The 25,096-nt window shown below is 35.9% G+C and overlaps 1 protein-coding gene across 1 annotated transcript; it reads right to left on the bottom strand.

The window, feature by feature from the left end:
- Positions 1-299: 299 nt before the first annotated feature.
- On the bottom strand, positions 300-917 carry LOC143408779 (keratin-associated protein 13-1-like). Its single transcript, XM_076868653.2, has 2 exons — positions 572-917; positions 300-451 (listed from the first exon to the last, which is right to left on the bottom strand). Exons 1-2 carry the CDS (start codon positions 915-917, stop codon positions 300-302), a joined length of 498 nt encoding a protein of 165 aa, XP_076724768.1.
- Positions 918-25,096: the final 24,179 nt, after the last annotated feature.

The raw sequence follows: 25,096 nt of genomic DNA, 5'->3' as shown, positions 1-25,096 counted from the left end.
TGAGAACCTGGAGAACCAAAAGCAGATTCCAAATCAAACTTTGAAAATAAAAAATAAAAAACAGAGCCACATATGGTATGCAAGAGTGAATGAGTTTATTAGGTCAAATATAACTGAACTTCCATAAATTTTATATTTTATTCATTCATTAATTTCACAGTCTGAAAGTGCTAGTCTGTCATCCTGTGCTTGATGCCAAAGAAAGGGTGCTAACATTGCTGAGAAACTTAAGAACAGCAGCTCTAAGGAGACAGTGAGACATTTGGCTTAAAAGATCTAGAAATTCATCAGATTTGTCTCTAGAAGGCTGACCCACAGGTAGGTCTGTAACAAGAAGACTGGAAGCTCCTAGAAGCCACATAGATTGGGTGGTGGAATCCAGATCCATAGCCCAGGGAAGGGCAGTCATGGATTCTATAACCCACAGGTCTGAAGTGGATGGATCCACAGCCTGAGGGGTAGCAGCTCCTTGATCTGTAGCCCAGAGAACAGGAGCTTCTAGATCCATAGCCTAGGGAATGACAGCTCCCAGAAACATGGCCTAAGGAATGGCAGCTTCTAGAGCCATAGCCCAGAGAGTGGCAGCTTCTAGATCCAAAGCCCAGGGAGTGGCAACTGCTGGACCCAAAGCCCAGAGATCCAGCGTAGGTCCTCTGGCAGGGACTGGAGTGGGTGAAGGTCCTTGGTTGGTAGCAGGTCCTGGACACCACACAGGAATTCTGGCATCTTGAGGGCCCGTGGAAGATCTCCTGACAGCCCCTGTAGTGAGAGGAGCCCAGGTGGCAGGTCCTGGGATGGTGGAAGTTGGTGGTATAGACCAGGTTGCTGGGGTAGGAAGAACCACAGAAGGAGTGTGAATAGGGCAGGTGGCCTCCAAAGGAGTGGGAGAAGTATCCAGAGTGACAGCTGTGGGACATGATGAGAGATGTGAGGTGCGCTGAGTGGATCTGAGAAGATGCTCTGAGTTTCAATGTCAAGGTCTGGACTCCAGATTATATATACTCTTGCACCTGGGTGTGTCCAATTTCCTGATGTTCCATCTTTCTCCCTCACCTTTTATATGAGAATGTTTTTCAAGGTTATTGTTGAAGTTTATCACGTGCTCATGTAATTGCACTTTAATCTCTCTGATACACTTACCAGGAAGCCACTCACTGTTTTCTGTCCCTAGAGTTTGTTGTGGTTTGACCTTCAGCATGATAGTTGATCATGTTTTTGAAGGTCTTGCTCTTATGATCTGTGTGCACACAGAGTCCTTGTTCTACCAAAAGAAATTGCATCAGTTCTTTCTTCAGTTTTATGAAGGCACCAGAAACATCAGTAGTAACTTTTCAAAATGACTCATCCTTTTTTACTTTATAAGCACATTATAATGAATTTCTTTTAACATTATCTCTACTCAGTTAAATCTCTTTTCTCTCCATCTTGAGCTCAGGATAAGAATTAAGGAGAGCAAAAACATTGTTGATGTTCATATCAATAAACTTCCTGAAAGAGAAGCTTCCACACATTATTCTCACTAAGGAAATAATAAATAAAACACTTGTAGTGAGACTTTTAACAGAAGATTTTTTTCATGTATTTTCTTATTAGTCTATTTTGTAGCTTTTGCTTATACCCCAAATCAATACATAGAATCTATTTAAATTTTGTCTTTGTGTTTTGAATTTTTTTTATTGGTAGAAGGATAATTAACTACATTATTAATATATACTCCAAAGAACATTTTGGGGATTGTTAGGAATTTCTGCAGATATTAAATTGAAGCCTTAGAACTATGTGCATATTTAACTGAAATTTGGTCAATACGTGCATGAAAAAATTATCTCTCAAAAAGTTTCCTTAACTTTCTTCTAATATCTCAGTTAGAGAAGTAAGAGTAGTCTTTAACTATGGGTTCCTTATGCAGAGTTAAGTTTCAAATACTCTGAAAAATTTAAAAGCAAATTCTAACTTGTCTCAAAAAAGAATTTAAGCTTATTGATACTGATATGAAAGTCTACTAAAGCCTTATTTATCTCTTCTAAGTATGTTTACATTGAATAGTGTTTGGAGGAATTCTGCGCTTCACTAATCTTCACACATTTTAAGCACAGTTTTACCTTCTGTCCTACGAAAGAAAAAAGAAGCTAGATAATCCATACTTAGATTAATGTGGGACAAAAGCCTTCTTATCTGCTTTGTACCCATTCTTCTTCTTTTCAATCTGACGTTTGATTTGGTTTAACTAAGGGTAATGACATTCACAATTGTCATTGAGAGAGAGCCACTCAACTATCTAAAAATTAATTCTCTTTATTCCCAAGCATGCACGTGCTTCAGAGCATTAGTTACTTTGTTTTATGATTTTCTCACCCATGCAGAATCCAATGTGTGGCATGCATTGCATGAAGTGCCCTTGTGCAATACTTAAGCCATCACTCTGATTCACTGAAGCAAAATAAGCTGTGCTTTATGAATGGACACCTATTAAATTTCCTACAGAAGCATGTGCCATCCCCAACATATGGTATTTTTTATAATGCCAGCCTTGAATTCCTCTGGAACTGCAAATATTACTCTTTTCTTGTTAAAACTCGATTCTGCTAAAATAAAAAAAAAAAGGAAAGAAAAAAACTTACTTTATAATATCCATAAGTTCTTGCTTTTCCAGGTCAGCTACCTATGAGAGGAAATAAGCATTAAAATTACTTGAGAGCAAGTCAGTTCTAATTAATACTTCCTCCCCCCACCCCTAATTACATTAATATTTTTTATTAGAGTTATTTGTGTACTTTGTGCAAATGGTAATGAACAACTCATAAATATGTACCTCTGAATGAAAGAAAAAGCAAAACAAAACGAGTAGTTTCAGTTGTTCAGAAGTGGATTTTGGAACTAATTAAATATTCTATATGTGTCTTCTATATATACAGGCAAACTGTTCAATATTTGAATGTGTCAGAGGAAAAGGTGCAATACTGAAAACTTTCCTTTCTTTTTAAAATTTCTTTTCTTCCAAGAAATTGAGAAATACTAACACTACAGAGAAAAACTAGCTTTGCAATACTCAGTACCCAAAAGTAGCTTATGATATGAACTGCTTAAAAAGGATTTTTCCAGATCATCATGTTAATGTAGCTCAGTCTTCAAGCTGACTCTTATTGAGACTTTCTCAGATTTTTGAAAACTCTTAAAATCAGGCAAAAATATTCGGTAGTAACAAAAATAGAAGAAATCTCTATACTCTGTACACAGTTCTTCCTTCATACTAAATTTTATAGTCTCAAAAATTAAAGAGGCTTTATTGTTCAATCCCTGGAGTTCTTCCTCATAATAGCTGTAGTTTGCTGGATTTGGTTTTCCAAATGCATTCATCCTGAGGGGATTTATCTGTTAAAGGAGTAACACACTGAAGAGTTGGATCAGTGAAGGACTCTGCAGAATCCCTGGCCCACTCTGCTCTTGGCCTCTTCCTCAGATAACCAGCAAACCTTGCCTGGCCAACCTGCCTCAGTGTTTGTGATTATTCTTGAACCTGGTATCTCTCCTACCCGACTGCAACTTTTTCTACTTCAAATGGACCCATGTTGTATCTTGTGACTCACATTCTCCCTAACTTGTATTTTGAATATAAAGGTCAGTGTATCTGCTTTCCAAATAGTTCTGTTCACAGAAGAATCTTTTTTTACCACTTGCAAGAACCTACCCTGATGTTTGTCCAAAGCTGTTTGAGCAACTGGAACATCTAAATAAAATACATAGAGTAATATGGTTTTCTGTAATACCTAAAATCATAATTGTCACAATTTTGTCATATATGTATAATGACTTTCTCTTATTAATTAAAGAAATAAAATATCAGAAGGCTGTTTCTGGTGGCCAACTTCAGCCTGGTTCTTTCCCACCTTGCCAAAGGCATCACGTGATATGTGATATCAGTTTTCAGTAACCTTGCAGAAAATTTTCTTTACACATGTTTTTAGGTATAGAGAGCTCATTGTATTATTATTGGGTTAAGTTGAAATATTTCTCTCTTATGGAACATATGTGGATGATTTTCTTTTTATATTAAAATTATTTAGATAAACTTATTTTAAAATATCCCCATGTGGATATTTATATATTTGTGCCATTTTATTTATCCTTTACTTTTTTGATTTTTTTCATTATCATAAATCACATGCCCAGAAGCATACTTGTGTATAGGTCCTTTTACCTGCTGCCTAGGGCTCTGGCAGGTGTGTATTCAGAAGTAAGATAGCCAGGCATTGTGGCTATTAAAATGGCAGTCCTTGAGTGTAGGCTGACTGGATTTGAATCCTGATCCCATCACTTATTAGCTGTATAAACCAAACATGTTGAATTCTCTTTCTAGTTATCTTTTGCCCATTCTTCTATAGAATCATCTGAACTGTAAATTTATTTTTATATTCCATATCATGTATTTGTGTTTCATATGTATACTCCTTTGGTCTGTTATTTACACTTTTTCCCCCCAGTCAGCTCTATTAAGATACGATTCCTGTGTAATGAAATTCATCATTTTAAGGTGTATTAATCAATGAGTTTTGACAAACAATCATGTATAATTATGTAATCATTAACCAATCAAGATAGAATATTTTCATTATTGCCAGAAGTTCTCCCACCAATCCCTCCATACCTGAAGTTCTGTTCTTATCTTTGAACAGTAAATGGAACTACACATCACATGACCTTTGTGTTTAGCTTCTTTTAAGGAGGATAATGCACTTGAGACATATGCTTGATGTTTCACATTTCAGTTATTCAGTATGATTTATTACTAAATGGTGATTCATTATCCATATGTCATCCCACTTGATTATTCATTCACCATGAAACAAACACTTACATGATATCTAGTTCTGGGTTACTTTGGATAAAATTTCTATAAACTCGTGAATGTAAATATTTATGTGAAATATGTTTTTAATTCTTTTGAGTAAATTTCTTGGGGATGAGATTATTTCATATGGTAACTGTATATTTAGCATTATAAGTAACTGTCAAACTCTTTTCCACAATGGCTGTAACATTTTTGCATTCCAAACAGCAATGTACGAAAGTTTTCCTGGTTCCTTATCCTCAACAGCACTGTGTATATTATAATTATATAATTGTTACAATAATATAATAATTACTATTTTGCTTATTGTAGTTTGCACGTAGAGGTGCACCACTGTGGTTTTAATTTGCATTTCTCTCATGATTAATAATACTGAACATCTTTTCATGTTCTGTCTGTGTCTCTGATGACTTCTTTACTGATATCTTTTCAAATATTTAGACCATTTTTCTATTTGAGTTGTTTTCATGTCACTGAGTTATAATACTTCTTTATGTATCCAAGATACAGTTCCTCTATCAAATATGGATGTTTCCAACATTTTTCCCTAGTGGTGGTTTGTCATGTCATATCTTATTAAAATCTTTGAAGAGTGTATGTGTGTGTGTGCCTGTGTTTGTGTGCTTGTGTGTGTGTGTGTGTGTGTGTGTGTGTGTGTGTGTATAATTTTGATGAAACACAAATTATTCCCAAATCTCTGAGTGCGTAGTACAGAATTTGGGTCAGGCCTCTTTTATATTTAATATTTTGATGTCCAACCACCCTAGTAATATTTATTGAAAAGAACACCCTTTCTCACTCAATCATCATGACACCTTTGCTAAAAGACAGTTAATTATTCTTATATAGATCTATTTCTGGAGTCAAGCTTCTGTTCTCTTGATTTGTGTCTCTGCCTTGGGTCAGAACCACAAGGACTTAATTACTAGAGCTTTATGGTAAACCTTAAAGTCACATTGTATATTTGCAAACTTTGGACTGTATTTTCAAAGTTGTTTCCCAGCTCTAATTCCTTTGAGCTTCTGTACAAATTTTAAGAGTGAATTTATCAATTTCTATTTTAAAAAATCCCTTTGGTGAGGATTTTGATTAGGATCATGTAAAGTCTATAGCCAATTTGGGGAGAATTGGCAACTGAGTAGTCTTCTGTCCTAGGGCATGATATGCCTATTTATTTAAGTGTTCTTTAATGTCACCACACACAGTCCACAGTCCTGTATATGCTGTGTTAGAATAGATTTAGAATTACTTTGGTGTTATTTATTTGGTGTTATTTTAAACACATTTTAAAATTAAAATTTTCATTGCTTCTCAAACATAAATTCATTTTACCTAAAATTATATTTTTTTCTATGTATAGATCTTATATCTTACAACTTTCCTTACTTAATTTTGATCCTATCAAATATTTGTAAATTGTTTCATGTATTTTATATTAGCTATTATGTCATCTGCAAATATAGTTCTATTTTTTTCTTTATAATATATATGGATATTTTTTCTTTTGTTTTTATTGTTTTAGACAAAACCTTCTAGGAAAAGGAGAGACATCCTTGCCTTGTCTCTGATCCAGCTGATGAAATCCTTTTCTAAAATTTTTTTATTAAGAACTCTTATCAAGAAGGCATATAGGATCTTACTAGAAACATTGTTATGTATTTACTAAGATGACTTCATAGCTATTTTTTTCTTTTCCCTGTAAACATGACAAATTGTGCTTTTTGATTTTGAAAGCCAAACTTAGTTGCTTTCCTGGGGATGGCCTCCTTGGTCATGATGCCTACTGTATTTTAATACATTGCTAGATTAGACTTACAGACTTTTTCCTGAGGAGTTTGTGATAGTACATGAGGGATTTTGGTTTAGAATATTTTTATAATATTGTTTATGTATGGTTTTTTGTCAGGGTGGTATTGATCTCATAATATGAGTTGAAAAGTTTTTATGCTTTCATTTTTTTTTCTGAAAGATTTTATGGAGAATTGATTTTTTTCCCAATAATTTTGAATAATTTGCAAGTGAAGCCATCTTGGCTTGAAAGTTTCTTTGTTGGAAGGGTTGTACCTATTAATTTACCTACTCTCTAATAGGTTCAAGGTTCTTCAGTCACCTAAATATTCTTGAATGAATTCTGTTCATTTGGGAATTTTTAAAATGAGAATTGTCCCATTTTACCTATGATGTGACTGTAAGTGGCCTCAGGGTCCAGCAGCAGTGCTCATATCTGCTTGGTCTGTAAAAATGATAGAAATTGTGACAACCTGTCTCTCAATCCCAGGAGCAGCATAAATCATTATTACTAGGGAAACCCTAGCCAGAAAGCAAGGCACATCCAGTTATGTTGGATCGGCATAAATGGAGTCCAGAAAAGATGAAATCAGCAGCTTCATATTTATTATCCTATACTATTTTGTCTTCATGCTAATCATTTGTACCATAGTACTGTAGCTGTCATTTCTCAAATATTTATTGAAATAAAATTTTATCATTTATCTTTGTTTAAAAATATTGAAGAGTCCAACATATTAACATTGATAGCCTGAAACTCGAATACTGGCTTCAGGTAAACAAGTCTACGATTCTCTTCTTCTGTGGTTTTGCGTGGACATCATGACCACCTTTCTGCCTCTCTGTGCCTCATTCAGCAGTATCCTACTCGGATGGCAGAGGTGGGACAGGTTTCTTCTGGCTTAAGTAGAGTTTAATGCCTGAGTGCTGGATGGACCACCCAACTGTCAGAGGCTAGTCCTGTCTTCTTTGGTATGCTTCTTAGTTTATCCAGAGGCTTCTAAGAAAATTGGGAAACATTTAGTTCATCTTGTTTCCAAAACTTATTCTCCAAATATTTATCTGAAAAATTGTCAAAGATGACACAACCTGGCAGAGAGAGAGAGAGAGAGAGAGAGAGAAGAGAAGAGAAGAGAAGAGAAGAGAAGAGAAGAGAAAAGAAGAGAAAAGAAAAGAAAAAGAAAAACAGTTTAGAGGACCAAACAGGGAGCCATCATTACAGTCAACTTTTTTTTTTTTTTTTTAATTCGGCACTGTAGCAAACAAAATAAAAAACAAAATAAATTAAATTTGAAAAAAAAAAAAACCTTAAACTTACTGGGAATTGAGCAATGCACAAAGATATTAAACCAAATTAGATGTTTCTAAACCTAACAAGTAAATGCCAGTGTATAAAACGACTTACCACAATGTCTGATTTTTTTTACACTGATAGAGATGAGGTTTAGTATATTAAAATGGAAACAAAACCAAATTACAGCTCTCCACTTTTGCTCTCATATATATCAGAGGCAGGATCAGGAGGCTTCTGAAGGTCCTCACAATTGCAGCATTCTGTGACTCTAACATAAAAATCAAGTTTTTAAATTTTATTTTCTAAAATGTGCATCCATATGACTACAGTTCTGCTGAGTTTTGTTCTTTTTTTAAGATTTTTTTTAAGAGAGAGGTGAGAGAGATAGAGATAGATAGATAGATAGATAGAGAGAGAGAGAGAGAGAGAGAGAGAATTTTTGATATTTATTTTTCAGTTTTTGGCGGACACAACATCTTTCTTTGTATGTGGTGCTGAGAATCGAACCCGGGCCACACGAATGCCAGGGGAGCGCACTACTGCTTGAGCCACATCCCCAGCCCCCAGTTTTGTTCTTTGACTGGTTGTATAGGAAAAGGTGTGTTCCTCTCCTACTAAATATTAAGTAATATGAAAATATTACTTAAATATTCAAAAAGGACTTATTAATTGGTTAGAGTGGAAACTGAAATTAAACATGAAGGAAATCATCTGTTACTTGGAGAGTGCATTAGTCAGTGTTCTCCTGAAAATCAGAAGCCGAAAAATGTGTGTGTGTGTGTGTGTGTGTGTGTGTGTATAAACAAAATCAATTTTATTTTAAGGAATTGGATCACACTTGCATTTGTGGAGGATGGCAAGTCTAAAATGGGCAAAGTTGTTCAACTGGCTGGAAATTCAGGTAAAAACTGATGTTGCAGGCTTGAAATCAAATCCATAAGGCAGCAGGCTAGAGACCTGGCAGGGTTTCTCTGTTACAGTCTTGTGACTTTCTTCTTCCTCAGGAAACTTCAATTATATTCTTATAACCTTCATCTGATTGCATGAAGCTATCCCTACAAGGAAGGTAAATTGTTATTCTCAAAGTTTAATGATTTAAATGTGAGTTGTATCTAAAAAATTACTTTCATAGCCTCATCAACTTGGTATTCAATGAACAAATGGATTATGTACCAACACATTAAAATTAGCCATTGGAGAGTGTTACTAAGAAATTAAACAGTGTCACAATTAATTCTTCCATCAGAAAAAATAAAATTATTTGACATTCAAGTATTTACTTTTAAGTTATTTATTATATATTCATTTTGTTTTCATTATATTAATAATATGGAACTTGTAACTATCTCAGTATCTTTGAGTCATACTTGATTGGCCTATATTAGTCAAAGCTCGAAAAATATCAGTAGTGTTTGAAGGATTAAAAATATAAGAAGCTCCTGACACAATGCTTTAAGTGAGAAAACACCATCTGTGAATGACGTTGTTTTTATTTATAAGAAAGAATGTTGGAAAGTATTCACAAACTAGGGCTATTCAATGGAAGCTAGGTCACTGTACCTTCCATTCCTCATGCGAATGGCAAACTTCTGTCTACATTTATTTACCGAACAGTGCAAAGTGATTTCCTGCTATACTGACATGTTTATCACAATAGTTTCAAGAACTCTTGACTTTAAAACATGAAACAATGAATCTTTGTAGTAGCAAATCACGTTTTGTTAAGATATATTTCTTCACTTAAAGTTGTAAACTATGTTTGCCATAGGATGTGAGTTTTTATCCACTGCACTAAGAACTTTTAACTCTGATGTGACCGTAATGACTCTAAACCATAATTAATTCAAGTAATGTGAAAGTCCTGGAGAGTTACTGAAATAGAAACCTACCTAAAAGCAGTCCTAGTTTAAACAAACAAACAAAAAACAGATAAAATGGATCAGAGAGTCTAATGATTAATTTTGGAACAGAATGCAAAAATCTCCATTTTTTGGCCTTAATAAAATAATAATATTGGCTGCTATTTAATAAGCATTTCATATGGGCCAGGCACTGTGCTAAGCAGTACAGATGCTACAGAAGTCATCCTATGTAACTCACAGTAGTTCCAAAATGATATCTATTTCTTTTTGCAGACATGCTATGAAAACATACACTCTGTTCCATCATGGATTTTTTTTGAGTCTCCAGACTTGTATTTGACTCTTATTTTTCAATTCTGTCAAAAATAAATTTTAATTAGTTTGTTGACTGATCATCTCAACCCAGAAAAATCAATATCTGATATCCATTTCATCTTCATGCCATCAACCTGTACTTCAGCTATATCAAAACATTCTAAATTTCTTAAAAGATAAAAACAGAAAACTTCTTATCCTGATCTTTTCACCTTTCACAAATCCTTAGATCTTCCCTTCTCTGTGATTCAACTGAGCTCAAGATTTGAACTTGGAAATAAACCTCAAATAATGCTTTATCCATAGGGCTTTTCTTAGCTCTTGGCTGTTGAAATTCTGCTGGTTCAGATTTATCCATTAACGTCACACATTTCTGAATGTCCATCCTGAAAATAGCTTCGTTTCAAATTCTAGTTCACATGCTATCAGAAGATAGATATTAGCATTCAAAGTCATAAAAAGACAAGATCTGGCTGCTACCAATCAAAACCAAACTCACAGAGGAGAACACACAGACACAGCACTAAAAGCTGAGAAAGTACAGGTCAAAAAGCCTTCCTTGGAAAGTACAAATTTCCTGGATAAAGGGAGATCAAGGCAAAGGGATATAGAACAACACAGAAGTTAGACAGAAGGGAAAGAAAGTAACAGGGCCAATACATAATCAAGATTTCTACTAGAAATTTTACATGTAAAACTTTTCATGTTATAAATGCTCCTGGGAAATGTATACCATTACCATTCATATTTTCCAGATGAAGAATCAAGAAAACAATATTTACTCACTTATAGAAGTTCACCTCCTATAACTGATAAAATTAAGATTTGGGTTCAGGTTTATTTTACTCCAAGCTCCATCATTTTCTTCCATTTCTTCATTCATTTAATCTCTTCACTCCAGTTGCTCTTGTGAGTATGCATTCTTAGAATAGATGATATTAATTTTGAACAGATGATTTGATGTAAAGGTGCATGAATGAAGGAATGAATGAATGACGTCTGTGAGGTTTCTGCAGCCCGGGTTATTAGTAGCAAATCCATTATCTGATTCTCCCTAACTCTAATTCTTTTAAGAGCCTAAAATATATTTCTGGATGACAAGAATTGTATGAATTGCATAAATTGTATGACCTCAGGCTGAATTTAGATTGTGCTTCTTTGATACAATACCAAGTTTTTAAGTGGAACAGCTAGCACAGAAGAAAGATCTTTTTTCAGCACGCTTCCTAGTAGTACTCTTTGTTTTAACTCACAAGGGATGGAAAGAAGCTTATCATTGTTTTAAGCTTTCTAAAGAAAAAAAAATTTCCTTGGGGCTCTAATTTTGGATAGAGACCAAGAGGGGGGTGGGGGAAGAAGGATATAAGGGGAGCTAATTAAGATTCTAACTATAGGAATGATTTCAATATCTGAGACACCTGGTTTGAATAGTCTCCAAAAAGTCTGAACTTAACAGTTAAATGGTATCCTTTGGGGGAAGCAGAATTTTCATGCCAAAGGAAACTGACTAAATGCAAACAAAGCACACTAAAATAAGTAAGTAGATGCAAGAATCTGATTTCTAGGGTAAGGAAATTATTTGAAAATAAACTGGCATCTTTCTATTCCTTTGGGAAAGAGATGGTATTAGAAAGAGATGGTACAAAAATATGGAACACAAAACATTCTAAGAAAGGGAAGGGAGAGAGAGGAGAGACAGAGAAGGGAAAGAGTGGGGAAGGAAAAGGAAAGGTAGAATGAAAACTTAAAAGAAAGAGAATTTTTGAGGCAAGAAATTGTATTCTAGTGGTAGCATGGGTTGCCGGTGCTTAAAGATGGCTCTAAAAACCATCTTTAGGGTTCACCCCAATGACTTTACTGTAACTTAATTAACTCTGCGAAGACCCTATCTGTGAATGAGGTGGTATTCTGTGGCACTGAAAAATAGCACCTGAACATTTCCTGAATATTGCTAGGCAACTCCTGAGTTGGCTGATCTAGAAACTCCTTGTAATAAAGTTAAGAAAAAAATAAAAGTTGTGAGATCCTACCAATGCAACGTACTGACCCATAGACCATCACACATGGGCTGGGAATTAGGTTACTGACCTCTCCCAGAGGAAGAGGAGAGTCATGGAAGACCAGTGCATCATCAGAGTGAGGAAGGTTCCAGACCCACAGCCCAGACACTGGAAACGATGAGTCCACAGTTCCACACTCACAGCCTTCTTCTCTGGACAGCTGAGGAGACAGGATGTTTGCAAATGGACACAAGATGACTGGCAGGTTCTCTTGTGGCCAGTGGAAAGTTGGTAGACACTGGGGAAAGAGAATCACCAAGGTACTCAACTTCTGGGATAAGAGGAGAACTCTGTGACAGATGGGGTATGCACTAGGCCAGACAAAATACAGTACAATAAATGGGGTGACTTAGGCAGAAATATTTTTTCTCACAACTCCAGAGGCTCAAAGTCTGAGATCAAAGGGCGGACAAGGTTGTTTTCTGCTGAGGGCTGTAAGGGAATGATCTGTTCCAGGCCTCTTCCCTTGGCTTATTGAAGTCCATCTTCTCCTTATTTATTCACCTAATATTCCCTAGTTGTGAGTCTTTTTCCGTGTCCCAATTTCCCCTTTTTATAATGATGCGAGCCTTATTGGATTAGGGTTCACCACAATGACTTCACTGTAACCTAATTAACTCTGAGAAAACCCTATCTGTGAATGAGTTGGTATTCTGTGGCACTGGGAAATAGCACCTGAACATATGAGTTTTGTGGATGATGCAATTCAACTTGTAACAGAAGATAAGCAGCCATCAAAAGTAAGAACAAAGACATGGTGGATTTTGATTAGATACTGTTTCCTGACTTTGGTTTTCCTATGATTTAAAGATATTTGGAGTGATTTTTTTTTCCTAAAGCACTTTATAAACCTTTAAATCTGAACGTGGTATGTAAAGAACACATGCTGGTATTCATAGAGCCCTTTGGGTTTTCACTAATCAGCGATCTAATTAAAATGAAATTGATTTTCTCCTGTAAAGACATGGCTGAATATGTTTTATTCATTTATTTAAGGGACACGGATCATTCTTTCTTCATTTATAGGAGGAAGGTGGCTATTTTCATGGCCAATAACCCAGCTATCAAAATGCAGCACTGCAGAGGCACTGCTACCCCCATTCTCTGCCTTCTCAGGACGGCAAGACACTGGATCTTTAATGGCTGTTTCCTGAGGAGCCAGAAAGAGAAAGCTCATAGATCCAGAAGTGATAATCTCATGTATTTAATTTCCAACAAAAAATAATAGAATTGATACTAAAAATACTGAACTCATTTTTTTAACAGACATTAATTACTAAATGTGTGCTGAGAGCCAGAAACTGAGGAATAAACCTTTTCCTCATCTTCATGGTCCTTTTGGCGTGGTAGCTGAAGATGAGTTATTACATAAAGCTGGGGTTCTTGGAAGCTTTCCAGAGGAACAACCGGTTAAGAGCTGTGGAAGCCAGACGTATACAATGACAAACGAAATTTCATAGGAGCCATATTTGCAAGTCACATTGGAATGCTCTGACTTTGGGGCACATTCCATTACAAAGGTATTATAATGGTGGGATTTAAAATTTTGAAATGGTGCCAAAAAGCTTTTTAATGATTTCTAATCTAAAATCACATAAAATACCAATAAATCAATTCAATTTAAAGCATTTTAGGAGAAATGAATAAAAAGAAGGAAATGAAGCAGGATGTAGTGGTGTCCCAGGATCAGGAAGAGAGCACATGTCTTCAAAGGAGTGAAGGAGAGGCTCTTACCCATATTTCTAGCATGTTCTCTTTCTCCTTTGTTACCACTTCTTCCAAAGCATGTCCTCTCATCTAGATGGATACAGACCATGGATCTTGCCTGACACATCTTTGAGTGTTCCTGCTTCTGAAGAGAATAACTTAGAAATCTACTTACTATATACAGCCAACCTTTACTCAGCTTCCCAAAGAAATAATAAACAAATGAACTGTATTTAATATTTACAGAACCTTCCCACATGCTTTGTTCCTTTAAAACCTCTACCTATTCAAGTTCATTTTTCATTGCATCAGCATGTATCTGCAAAGTGTCTACTGTATACCAGGGATGTTTTTTGTGCCAGTCATGGATTCTGCATACCATTTATTTGACTTCTAACTCAAAAGGCCTTTTTATTCTGCCTCCCAAACCAGCTGTCACATTCTGCCAAAATTGCTACTCTTCCCTCTGGTATTTATAATAAAAGGAGTTATAACTAGGCATCATGAGGCCATCTGTACAATGTTGGATAGTGACACATTGTCTTCATCCAAACTCTTAAGATGCTGAATCTTGCAGGACAGATATTAATGCCACCAAATTCATCTTCCACATTATTAAACAATAGTATCCATAATAGCTATTATATCTGCACACTTGCATGAACGAGGGAGTGGTACATTGTTTTGGATAACTGCCCATGACAACAGAATTATAGTATTACCTTTCCTCTGTTTTAAATTTCTTACTTGATTTGCTTGAACAGACAAGTCCTGTGCAGAAGTGGATATGGTGGTCAGGCTGGTAGATCTGTTTCACAGGACTGGGATGATCTCTTGGGTTTCAGGCTGGATGCTAACATTTTAATTTAATGGACTGATTTCCAACCATGGTGGTACATTAGAATCACAGGTAGAACAAGCTTAGGAGGAACTGAATCATCTGACTTATAAAACATACTTATTTCTTGGTTTATTTGCATATCCTAAAGGGACCCACTGTTAATTTTGCAATATTTGGTTGAAAGAACACCACTGATTCAAGACATTGTCTAGCATATAACTCCAACTCAAATAGTTCTAGCTTGTGAAGCATTTAAAGTCAGAGGATCTAACTTCAAGGTACTACATAGTCTGGGCAGATCATAAATTTAACTGAGATTGACCTGTGATTTGCTTCATGCACTATGCTTTATATTTTATTTCATCAGCACAAATACATGATCCTTTTCCATTAAACATGAAAGAGTATGCTTTTAATGAATAAAAACATAGTTTATTTTTCCCTCTCTAGATTTTTCATACAAGCTTTCTTTAAACCCAAAGCTTCTTAATCCACTTCTAAATCTTGCATTAATGATAGAGATATTAACAAACACAACAAAGTCACTGCAGGAAGGGCCACCAATGGGGACTGAAATCTGGCTTGTGAGCTGGAGGAAAGAGGTCTAGGGCTGTTGAGAATTAGGAAGTAAATATTCCAAGTGAACAGAGCAACTTGTTCCCATTTCAGAAAGAGAGCCTTCTTTCACAAGATGTTCAGATTTTTTTCTTTAAGAAATCAGAATTCCATATTTTATGTGAATTCTTTTGATTTTTAAATGCTGACAACTAATTTGGAGTCTAATATAAAACTCATGGGGCCTACCAATGAAATGAACAAGACTGAGTGGGCTGGATTTGTTAGAGGACCTGAGAGCTTGTGGTCTATTATTGCACACCCCCACATCAAAGAGAAGAGGGCTAGATATGTACAGGGAAGAAGAGGGCACCATGTTCACTTGGGAAGATGGCCAGAATGTTGCGCCATGGTAGATATGTTTACAGACTCTGTTATTTCACTAAAGCTGGGCTTGCTCTCAAGAAACAAAAAAGTTTCCTTTTCCTAGTTATAGTAGGATAGCTATTCTAAAAAGTTCTTTAGAAAATGGGGATTTGAGAAAAGAGTGGTCTTCACAATATTGCATGGGCTAGGACTTTTACCTCAGTAACCAGGAGTCCACAGGAAAAAATTTGGACTTTCCAAAGTCACTGTGGGCTGTGTGCAGGAAATTTGCCATTCCTTTGACTTATTCAAATCCTGTGTAGTGATGCTTCTTTAAAAATTTCCCATCAAATATAAAGAAACATTGATGAGTTCAGCATCTATCACATAATTTTATAGTATTTTTATTTGAATGGATTTGAAATTAAATGACTTCAGCCCTAACCCTTATCTCTGGATATTTGACCTTTGATCTATCACATCAGTACATTTGTTTTGAATTGTCAAGAACTCTAGAGTTATATTAAAAAATCATTTAAATCTATCAGATACTTTAGTAGTTTGTTTTGCATTTTGATTTGGAATTAGAAGGACTCAAAGACAAATAACAAAAAGAATAGCCAAACATAAAGCAAGACAATCACTAAAACTGAAGGTGGATCCTTGGAGAAAGATGAAATGTACCCTGGGAGACCTGGGGACCCCATATAGGTCCCTGATAGTGCGGAGAGATCATCTGAGCACATGTTTAGATGTCTTGGGCTGGGTGCCTTGGATAGACACAGAGACAGATGCAACTTAATGAATCTTAAAGCCCTTCTCTTGCTAGTTCCAAAGTGCTATTGGCACTCTTCCAGGGACCCTGGGAGGAACTTGTCATTCCAGCAGCTATACTACTATAGCCTGAGAATCACTGGTGGTAGTCTTAGGGTTGCTGTGGAACCAGACACTGCCTGCACTACTATTAAACACTTCCAGCCCCCAGTGTCAAACTGAATTTTAGGAAGCTTTGATCTAGAAATATTGTACAAGACACCGTTCTTTTATCTGCCAGGAGGCCTTGTCAACCTAAATGACACAGAGATTCTACAATGTATAATGAATGCTATTTATTTTGTAATAGCAGAGAAGTAGACTATGTGCATATTCAAAGAAGTTGAGGCCAGGGGAAGTTCCTAAAGGCAAAAATGGGAAAAATTACATAAGTTACTTGAATGCAAAGTTTATTCATTTTGGAGACTCGAGAAGGCAGGAGTTGATGTCAGCTCAGAGGTGGAGGTGCTATTGCTGGGCAGTTACTCTCTCCAAAGCACCCTGGCTGAATTGTTGCAGTCTTAAAAAGTGTTGAGTATAAATTTGGTTACAGAAATCTGTGCATATATGCATGTGGGAGGCATGCCAAGCACAAGGTGCTTCTAGAAGGAGAAAGAATCTTTCATGGGGAGTGTATAAAGTCTCTGAAATGGTATTTATCTCAGACAGGCAAGCATGAACCAGCTTCTGGTTCTAATTTTGGTGGGTTGGACAAGGATGATTTTCTAACACCCCACAATCCATGGCTACAGGCATTTACTGCAGATTCTCATACAAACAGCCTCATGGTTTCAGGATTGGGTGGGATACTGATCATATTAATATGTTTCTAATTTTTTGAGGAATGTCATCAGTGCCTCCTCTTCAAATCTTAATCAATTTCATTATGTACAAGAAGAATTGCCTTCTTGTTCTCAGATTGCTGATTTCCCACCTTATCCGGGACTAGCAAATAGCTGATAGACTCCATCTGAAAAACTCTGTAATTAGTATAGTAACTCAAAATAAAGTCTAAAGCCTGCATTAGAGATGAGATTTATAGTATTGGATTTCTTTCAAAATTTTATGAAAACTCAAACTTTAATAAATGCATTGATTCTAATTTGAGCTATGTTTGCTTTTGTAAATTGTTTACTAACTTAGGTATTGGTTGCACAGTATTAAGGGGATCATTAGTATGTAATCAATAGGCATATAAAAATAATTGAAAATCGATTAATGTGGAGATTTGAATAAATTTGGAAGGCCTCAGATTTTTTTAATGAAAACTACTGGAAGTATTAGTACATCATTTGAATATATAGTGCTTTATTAATTAATATGTCATAATAAAGAATTAGACTGATCCCTTCCTAAAATGTAAATCCTGAGGTCTTTGTTAAAAACAAACTATTTGACAGTTCCATAAGGAATGCAGAGACTTAAAAAAAAGAATATTCAGATCCATATGATTATGAAGGAAAAATAAACTGGGGAAAATGGAAGATGATAATATTTGAATTTTATATAATTTTCCATATAACCATCTGATATTTACTTGTAAATGTTGCAAAATACTTTCATCTTTCTGAGGAATATTCAAATTATAATTCAGTTACCTAAGTATACATAATAAGAAAAGCCATGAAACTTCAGTGAAGGATCAAGATCATAGAGTTTAGATTTCACCTTGGATTTTTTTATAAATTTACTTTTAATAGATGTATAATAACTTTACATATTTATGAGTGTCAGAGTCAGTTTCCATTATTGTGATTAAGCAATTAAATTAAATTAAGCAATTAAGCAAGAAAATCAATTTAGAGGATGAAGTATTTATTTTTGTTCATGGTTTAGGAGGTTTGAGTCCATGGTCATTGCATCCTAACGCTATAGGCCTGTGGTAAGGTGGGGTATCATGGCAGAAGTGGGTGATGGAGCAAAAATGCTCACCTCATGGTAACCAGGAATCAGAGAGAGAAGGAGAAAGAGAGGATCCAGTGAAATCACACACCTTCAAATGTGAGGCCCTACTGTGCCTCTTCTTTCTGCTAGGCCACACCTATTAAGTTTCCCCCACCTTCCAATAATGTTACCAGCTGGGGACCAAATATCTAACAAATGAATTTTGAAGGGACTTTCTGGATCTGAACTATAACATTCTGCTCCTGGTCCACAAAAGTTCATGTCCAATAGTCTCAAAAGTTCCAAGTTCTCCTAGACTCAAGGCTGTGAGCCCCTGTTAAAGAAAACAAAAAGGAAAAACTCCATATGGTGGGACAGGCACAGGGTAAGCATTCCAAAAGGGAGGAATGAAGGCAAAGAAAAGAGGGATGGGACCAAACCAAGATTGAAACTCAGTGACTCAAACATTAAGTCCTTAAGTATATGCTGAGGAAACAACTCCCTAGGCGACCTTGTGGGATCAGGGTACTGCTTTCACACCCTGGAACCTGAGGTGGGTGGGGCTGGCCAATTCCTGAGATGCTCTTGAGTTATCCCTCCTATTGTCTCCATCCACAGTAGTTGGCTGCTTTTGAATGGAGTGAATCTGTTCAGCAACCATATTCTTCTAGGCTCTTATTTTACACTTGCTTCTTTTCTGACAAATTGTCAATTTTTCACATCTCTGTGCTCTGCTCTTTGCTCTTGATTCTCACAGTAAAATTGGCTAACAGCAATTAGAATTACCCATGCCACTGCCTAGATGCTTTCCTGCCTTCAGTTTTCTCTACCAGATTAATTAGTCCATCACCTTTAAACTCAGCATCACATGAAGTCTCAGGAGATGGACATGTGGACAAATTTTTAACCAGAATATAACAATAATGGTTCTCCAGTCCAATTCTCAAGAGTGTACTCATTTCCATCTGAAACTCCATGAGCACAGTCTTTGCTGTTTGCATTCTTATCAGGATTCTGATCCTTTTAATTCATACAATAATTGCCCATTATGCCCTTATTATAGCATTCTAGGGCTCTTCTAGTCCATATATTCAAAATTCCCCAGTTCCTTCATAAACCAATCCAAAGGATTCTGAACCAAATTGTGGAGTATAGTCATAGGCAGGAGCCCACATCAAAATACCAATTTTTTGTTAGTTAGCTTTCTACTTCTACAACAGTGCATGAAAAAAATGAACTTACAGAAAGAAGGATTTATTCTAGATTATGGTATCAATCACGGTTGCTTGGTCCCATTATATGTGCCTGTGTTGAAGCAGTACATCATGACAGAAAGATACGGTGAGACAACGTTTCTCACCTCTTAGATGCTAGAAAGCATTGGGAGTGGGGGAGAAAAGGCAAATATGCATTCTCAAATACATTCCCCAGTGACCCACATCCTCCCCCAAGGCACCTTCTAATGATTCTATCACTTCCCAATAGTCTCACCATCTACAAAGCCTTTAACATATAAGCCTTTTGGGGACATTCCACATCCAAGTGTAACAATGTGGCACAATGTGATATTTTGATCTATGCATACTTTGTGTAAAGATTCATTGAAGCTAATTAACAAATCTATCATCTCATCAAATAAGACAACTTTCAAAGAGAAGGATACTCAACTTCACTAGTCATCAGAGAAACGGAAATCAAAAGCACCACGAGATATCTTCTTAACCTGATAAGAAGTGCAATTAACAAAAAGTCTAACAGTAACATGCACTGGCGAGGATGTGGAGAAAAGAGAAACATTGCACACTATACTTGAGAATGTAAAGTATCACAGAGATTAAGAAAACAGCATGAAAGTTCTTCAAAACTACACCTACCCTGTGATACAGCAATTCCTACTACGGTGTGTATCCAAAGAAAATTAAATCAATGTGTTGGTGAGACATCCACATCCCCATGTTCATTATAGCACCATTCTCAATAGCCAGGAAAGTGAAACAACCTAAGTGTCCATCAACTGATGAATGGATATAGAAAATGTGACACAATATGCACAATGGAAAACTACTTAGCCATTAAAAGAATGAAATCTTGTCATTGAGACAATATGATGGATTGTAGATCATTATGCTAACTGAAATCAGCCAGACACAGAAAGGCAAGCACTACATGGTCTCACTCATGTGTACATATAATATAGATATTCTTATAGAAGTTGAGAATTGTTCCAGTGTGAATCTGGAATGTTTTCCCAAAGGATTATTGTTTAGTGCTTGGTCCTTCATTGCAGCAATATTCAAAGGTAAAGTTTTTGGAAAGTGATGAATCATGAAGGTGTTAATAAGACCATAATTAAATGTACTGTTGGAAGGTTGTGGACACTGCAGGAGGTGTGACCTAGTTGAAGGGAGTAGGTATTGGAGTTTGCAGTTGGAGAGTATAGTTTGTCCCTGTATCCTTTCTCTCTCTTCTTCCTAGCCACGGCAAGACGATCAGCTTTCCTTTTCCATGCCCTTTCACCATACTGCTTCATCACAGGACCAGACGTTATGAAGTTGGTTGACAATGGACTGAAAATTCTGGAACCATGAGCAAAATAAAATATTTCATTTTTAAGTTTTTTTTCCAGGTATTTTTGCTAATACAAAGAAAAGCTAAATTTGACAAGAGTAGAATGGTGGTTTCCAGAGACTGGCAAGGGTGGTTAGGATGGGGAAGGTTGATTGTTATAGTTTGGATAGAGAATATTCCCTAAAAGACTCATGTATCAAAATCATGTGCCCTCTGCCACAAGCTTCAGAGGTGGGGCTTTTAGGCATCAGTGGGTTAATCACTGGACTACTAAGAAGTAGGATCTAGTTGGAGAAAGTAGGTCACTGCGGGTGTGACCTGAAGGGTCAGCCTCCACTTTTTCTCTGTGTTTTCCTGGTTGCCATGAGCTGAGAAGCTTTCCTGTGCCATGCCCTTCAAACACATTGTGGAATTGGCCGAACAGGGGCTGAGATGTCTGAAACTGTGAACCACAACAATTCTTCCCTCATCTAAGCTGTCCTAGTCATATGGATGAAAAGATGATGAACGCATCGATTGATGGGTATTGATTTAGAGTTAAATAGAAGTAAAAGTCCTTGTTTGTTATTGCACAGTAGGGTGATGGTAGATAATGGTAATGAATTGTACATTCAACAAGCTAGAAGAAAATATTTTGAATGTTTACCATAAAGTAATGATAAATGTTTGAGAGATATTTAAATGAAGGAAACACCATCATCTGCAACATTATGGATGGAACTGGAGGACATAAAGCTTAATAAAAATATCCAGGTATTGAAAGAAATACTGCATGAAATCTCCATACATCTTTTCATATTGGCTGCACTAATCTGTAGTCTCACAGGCAACTTATGAGTATACCTTTTCTCCTACATCCTCGTCAACACTTATTGTTGTTTGTGTTCATAACAGCTGCCATTCTGACTGGAGTAGATGAAATCTTAGAGTAGTTTTGATTTGGATTTTTCTAATTGCTAGAGATGACGAACATTTTTTCATAAATTTTGACTGATTTTATATCCTCTTCTGAAAAGTGTCTGTTCAGGTCTTTTGCCAATTTATTGATTGAGTTATTTGGTTTTTTGTTATTTAGCATTTTGAATTCTTTATATAACCCTGGAGATTCGTGCTTTATCTGATGTGTGAGGGGTAAATATTTGCTCCCAAGATGTAGGTTCTCTAATCACTTCACAGATTGTTTCTTTGGCTGAGAAGGAACTTTTTAGTTTGAATCCATCCTATTTATTGATTCTTGATTTTAATTCTTGTGCATAGGAATCTTATTAAGAAAGTTGGGGCATAATCTGACATGATGGAGATTAGATCCTACTTTTTCTTCTATTAGACATAGTATAGAGATTCTTTGGAAAACTGGGAATGGAACCACCATTTGACCCAGCTATCCCTCTCCTCAGTCTATACACAAAGGACTTAAAAACAGAATACTACAGGGACAGGGACGTAGCCACATCCATGTTTATAGCAGCACAATTCACAACAGCTAAACTTTGGAACCCACCTAGATACCCTTCAATAGATGAATGAATAAAAAAACCAAATGTGGCATATGTACAATGGAATATTACTCAGCAATAAAAGAGAATAAAATCATGGATTTGTAGGTAAATGGATGGAGTTGGAGAAGATAATGCTAAGAGAAGTTAGCCAATTAAAAAAAATGCCGAATGTTTTCTCTGATATAAGGAGACTGATTTATGGAAGCATGAGAGGAATGGATAAACTCTAAATAGGGCAGAGGGGTGGAAGGGGAAGGGAGAGGGCAGGGGGTTAGAAATGATGGTGGAATGTAATGGTCACTATTATCCAAAGTACATGTATGAAGACACAAAAAATTGGTGTGAATATAGCTTGTATACAACCAGAGATATGAAAAAAATGTGCTCTATATGTGTACTATGAATTGTAATCCATTCCACTGTCATATATAAAAAAAATAAAAATAAAAAGAAATACTTTATGAACAGAGTCATGTAAAATCTAAAAATGTTGATCTCATAGAAACAGTAGGAAGGTAGTCATCAGGGGGAGGGGGAGGGATAGAAACGGGGTATGGGAATAGCTTGATTAAAGGATATACAGTTTCAGTTCTATCAGAGCAATTTGCTTTAGTGACTTCTTGCATTGTATGGTAACAAGTTATAATAATGAAAAGTTTATTTTAAAAATTGCTAAAAGAATAGATAGATTTTAAAGTCCATCTTAGTTTTATACTTAAAATGTTTTACTAAATAAAAATGAAGATAATAGGTTTTTTATATCATTGAGATTATTTGATGTAACATCTGAACATAAAATAAGGGAAATATTATTATTATTTTTCATGGTTATATTATATGCTTTTGGAGTCAAGTAGTTCCAGTAACAACAGAATATAAACATGGAAAGCCTTTGATAATGTAACTGAATCTGATAATATGGGGAGTTAAAACAGGTGTCCATAAATATTCTGAGCCATTATTCTTTTAGATTGTTCAATAGCCCCAAAACACATCACAAACTTGAGCTTTGTTAAACGAAGAATATGGAAACAAAAGGTAACAAGAATCTTATCAAGAAAATATATTTCATAACTCCCTGAGATTTTCCAATCTTTAACTTAAAAGTGCATAGAATAACTTTGGGGGCAGAGCACTGGACTCATAAAAGAAACAAACAGTGGCCAGTCATGGTGATCCACATCTTTAGGCTGAGGTAGGAGAATTGTAAGGCCAGCATAAGCAATTTAGTGAGGCCTAAACAACTTAGCAAAGCCCTTTGTCAAAATAAAAAGTGAAATGTGCTGGGAATTTAGCTCAGTGCTAGTGTGCCCCCTGGGTTCAGTCCCAGGTACAAAGAAATAAAGAAAAAAAGGAAAAAAAAGAAAGAAAGAGAAAGAAAGAAACAAACAGAAATTCTAAAATTTCAAAATGCAATAAATCAAATAAGATTTGGTGAATCAATTAAAAACTCAGTCTATCTAGAGATAGTGTATCATAGAATATAAAAAATGTAATAAAAGTATTAAAAGAAGCTTCAGAAATTATGGAATATGTGAAAAAGATCTAGCATAATTATAATTGGACCCTTAAAACAGAATTGCATATGTGTGTGCATATGTGTATATATTTTTTCCCTACTTTCTTTTTTTGTATTTCTTTTTTTATAGGTTGTTCAAAACATTACAAAGCTCTTGACATATCATATTTCATACATTAGATTCAAGTGGGTTATGAACTCCCATTTTTCCCCCAAATACAGATTGCAGAATCACATCAGTTACACATCCACATTTTTACATAATGCTATATTAGTAACTGTTGTATTCTGCTGCATTTCTTATCCTCTACTATCCCCCCTCCTCTCCCCTCCAATCTTCTCTCTCTATCCCATCTACTGTAATTCATTTCTCTCCTTGTTTTTTTTCCCATTCCCCTCACAACCTCTTATATGTAATTTTGTATAACAATGAGGGTCTCCTTCCATTTCCATGCAATTTCCCTTTTCTCTCCCTTTCCCTCCCACCTCATGTCTCTGTTTAATGTTAATCTTTTCCTCTTGCTCTTCCTCCAAGCTCTGTTCTTAGTTGCTCTCATTATATCAAAGAAGACATTTGGCATTTGTTTTTTAGGGATTGACTAGCTTCACTTAGCATAATCTGCTCTAATGCCATCCATTTCCCTGCAAATTCCATGATTTTGTTATTTTTTAGTGCAGAGTAATACTCCATTGTGTATAAATGCCACATTTTTTTATCCATTCATCTATTGAAGGGCATCTGGGTTGGTTCCACAGTCTAGCTATTGTGAATTGTGCTGCTATGAACATCAATGTGGCAGTATCCCTGTGGTATGCTCTTTTAAGGTCTTCAGGGAATAGAACGAGAAGGGCAATAGCTGGGTCAAATGGTGGTTCCGTTCCCAGCTTTCCCAGGAATCTCCATACTGCTTTCCAAATTGGCCGCACCAATTTGCAGTCCCACCAGCAATGTACAAGAGTACCCTTTTCCCCACATCCTCGCCAGCACTTGTTGTTTGACTTCATAATGGCTGCCAATCTTACTGGAGTGAGATGGTATCTTAGGGTGGTTTTGATTTGCATTTCTCTGACTGCTAGAGATGGTGAGCATTTTTTCATGTACTTGTTGATTTATTGTATGTCCTACTCTGAGAAGTGTCTGTTCAGGTCCTTAGCCCATTTGTTGATTGGGTTATT

This window comes from Callospermophilus lateralis, chromosome 10 (genome assembly GCF_048772815.1).
Source record: "Callospermophilus lateralis isolate mCalLat2 chromosome 10, mCalLat2.hap1, whole genome shotgun sequence".
Classification (NCBI taxonomy): Eukaryota; Metazoa; Chordata; class Mammalia; order Rodentia; family Sciuridae; genus Callospermophilus; species Callospermophilus lateralis.
The sequence above is the reverse complement of the archived record's forward strand: the minus strand, read 5'-3'. Positions and strand labels throughout refer to the sequence as shown.